The sequence below is a fragment of the Trypanosoma grayi genome (assembly GCF_000691245.1).
Source record: "Trypanosoma grayi strain ANR4 Tgr_39_V1, whole genome shotgun sequence".
NCBI classification, from domain to species: domain Eukaryota; phylum Euglenozoa; class Kinetoplastea; order Trypanosomatida; family Trypanosomatidae; genus Trypanosoma; species Trypanosoma grayi.
In genome coordinates this window covers 43,443-45,699 of record NW_008825658.1, presented here as the reverse complement: position 1 = coordinate 45,699, position 2,257 = coordinate 43,443, and the positions used below count along the sequence as shown (strand labels likewise).

At 57.6% G+C, this 2,257-nt stretch overlaps 3 protein-coding genes across 3 annotated transcripts in view; 1 reads left to right on the top strand and 2 right to left on the bottom strand.

Annotated features, from left to right (window-relative positions):
- Positions 1-879: 879 nt before the first annotated feature.
- DQ04_00391160 (hypothetical protein) lies at positions 880-1,269 on the top strand (the record flags this gene model as incomplete). Its single annotated transcript, XM_009308916.1, has 1 exon — positions 880-1,269. The coding sequence occupies one exon, from the start codon at positions 880-882 to the stop codon at positions 1,267-1,269; it is 390 nt and encodes a 129-aa protein (XP_009307191.1).
- A 126-nt stretch (positions 1,270-1,395) lies between these two features.
- On the bottom strand, positions 1,396-2,166 carry DQ04_00391150 (hypothetical protein; the record flags this gene model as incomplete). The annotated part of the gene is made up of 1 exon (XM_009308915.1): positions 1,396-2,166. The coding sequence occupies one exon, from the start codon at positions 2,164-2,166 to the stop codon at positions 1,396-1,398; it is 771 nt and encodes a 256-aa protein (XP_009307190.1).
- A 68-nt stretch (positions 2,167-2,234) lies between these two features.
- DQ04_00391140 (tubulin-specific chaperone E) overlaps positions 2,235-2,257 on the bottom strand; it is a gene marked incomplete at both ends in the record, with an annotated part of 1,818 nt that continues 1,795 nt past the window's right edge. Inside the window, one exon of the mRNA XM_009308914.1 lies at positions 2,235-2,257. This exon is cut by the window's right edge and continues 1,795 nt beyond it. Coding sequence (XP_009307189.1) covers positions 2,235-2,257 — 23 coding nt within the window.

The window sequence follows — 2,257 nt, the reverse complement described above, 5'->3', positions numbered from 1 at the left end:
GTGGGGCTCTCTGCAGGGAAGAATGCGCGTAGGAAATTGTCACGCGCCGCAGTGTAGACCTCTTGCAGTCCCAGAGATGGCTCCTGTGATGCAATGCTGAGGGCGTCGTGTATAGCAGCAACAACGTAGCCGTAGTTAGCAGGCTCATTGGGTAGCGTGCGCAAATGCTTATCGGGGATATTCTGCGGAGTGTTCCACGGTGCCCCTGTGCCGATAAGAAGTTGTGAGAGCGCTATGTCGTTGCACAGCGTCTCCACATACGATGGGATATATGTTGCCGCATCGGCTACACCGTTACCATCCTCTACAGCTGAGGTGGAACCGTCACTCTTAATGAGGCCCTCTGCAGTTGCAAGGATGTAAATCGGCGGTGCAACAGATGCTCCTTCGGGATTGGTATCTGCTACGGCTTCGGCTGACGGCGGTGGAGGAACGCACCGCTTCACAAGAGCCCGCATCGCCGACGAACAGGCAAGCGCGCCGATGCCATTGTAAAGCACAACAGAAGTCGGACTCTTCCGTGTAGTGCCTCCTTTAGTTTCATCATCACCATTCTCCTGGCGAGCCATCAGCTCCGCTAGAAGTTCTGCGGCACGATCCACCGTCGGGTTGCAGGCTGCTGCGCCATCGCCGTTCGCGGTCCGTTGTGTATCGTGGCAGATGTGCAGGACGAGAGGCATTTGCAGCGCACCCGCAGTGTACCAGAGCTGCTCCAGGAGCCACTCCTGTGCGAAGTGTGTCCCGCTATCTCTCTCAAGGTTCAGCCCCGACAGCAGACCTAACACCTCAGGGTGCTTCCCCCACGACGCAACACTTTCCACCCAGCTCTCCTGAACTTTCTTGTGCATCCGGTCCACATTGTTGACGTGCACGCCTACAATGCAATACAGCGTGCCGTCCCCCGGTGTTGCTGTGGCGGTAGTGACGTTGTGCCGAGTGCAGAACTCCACAAGTGCCGCCTGCCGCTCGAAGTCACCGCACCACGTTACAGCGGCAGCAACACCGCTCTCCTGGGCCGCTCGCCGCATCAGTACGTCGCGGTCCGCGTCCAACTTGCGCGCGAGAATAGCAACGGCCGCATCAACGTGCAGCAGATCGTCCGTGAAGCGTGGGAACGTCGGCGCGACGCGGGCGGTGGACTGCTGTTGCTTCGGAGCTGACGCTTTCTTCGCAGCAGGAGCGCCGGGATTCTTCTTGGAGCGGCGAAGACTCGCACCCTTCGCCTCACGACCGCCGCCACGGTCAACAAAGCCCATATCTACACTCTGAAAGAGGGTGACTACAGAACATAGAGCAAGAAAGCTTATTACAAATGAGGAGCATGGAGATTCATCGTCTATATCTACAGATCGTGCTTGGTGACACATACTTTCCGTCACGTAATGTTTATGCGCTTCACGGTGTACCGTCGGCGGAGCGCCCGTCCTCCTCCACTTCCTTCGCCATGCCGAGCTCATCAAGCACGTACTGGTTAAAGCCGTTACCGGCGATGTTGGCAAGGAAACCCTCAAAGACGCCACGGTCGACCTCGCTACAGACGAAGCACACAGCCTCAATCTTGTTCTGTCGACGGAAGTCAAAGATGTGGTTCGCGTCGGCCTCCATCTGCATCGACACCGGTATGAAGCGTTCAACACGAAAAAACTCCGCCGGTGGGCACCCCGACGTCACTTCGGCTGCTTCTACTTCATTGCCGGTAGCGTTGTGGTCTTTTTCTAACGCATTACTGCTGCTGCTGCTGCCGCCGCCTTCAGTTTTCTTCACCGCATCACTTCCGGCCACCACCTTCTCCCACTCGCTGCTCAACTGCACCGCAAATAAGCGCACAAGAACAGGCACGCCAACCTTCAGCACGGCAGGAACAATGGTATTGTGGAACACGCGCGGTTCAACACTCGAGGCGTCAATAAGAAGCGCTAGCCGCCGCCGAGGGTCGCTGAGGTCCGTTGCAACAGGAGGGAAGCGGTCTTTCACGGGCCCACCACTGCCGCCCGGCTGATGGCGTCGTCTCTTGCTCTTCTCTACGCCGCTGCTTCCACTTGTTTCCGTTACGCCACGTGTGAAGGCGGCACGCTGCATCAGAGGCTGCATCGCCGCGACGCAGGCGGTTGGCCACCACGGCACACGCCTCCCTGCGCTGCAAACTCCTGTGACGACACGCCGCATGCTGAGCTCCTTCTACTAGTGGTACACCGTTAAACTGTGGCGATGAAGCTGTTGTCTCTTGAACGGCGTCAAATAGCTTTAAAAAAAAAAA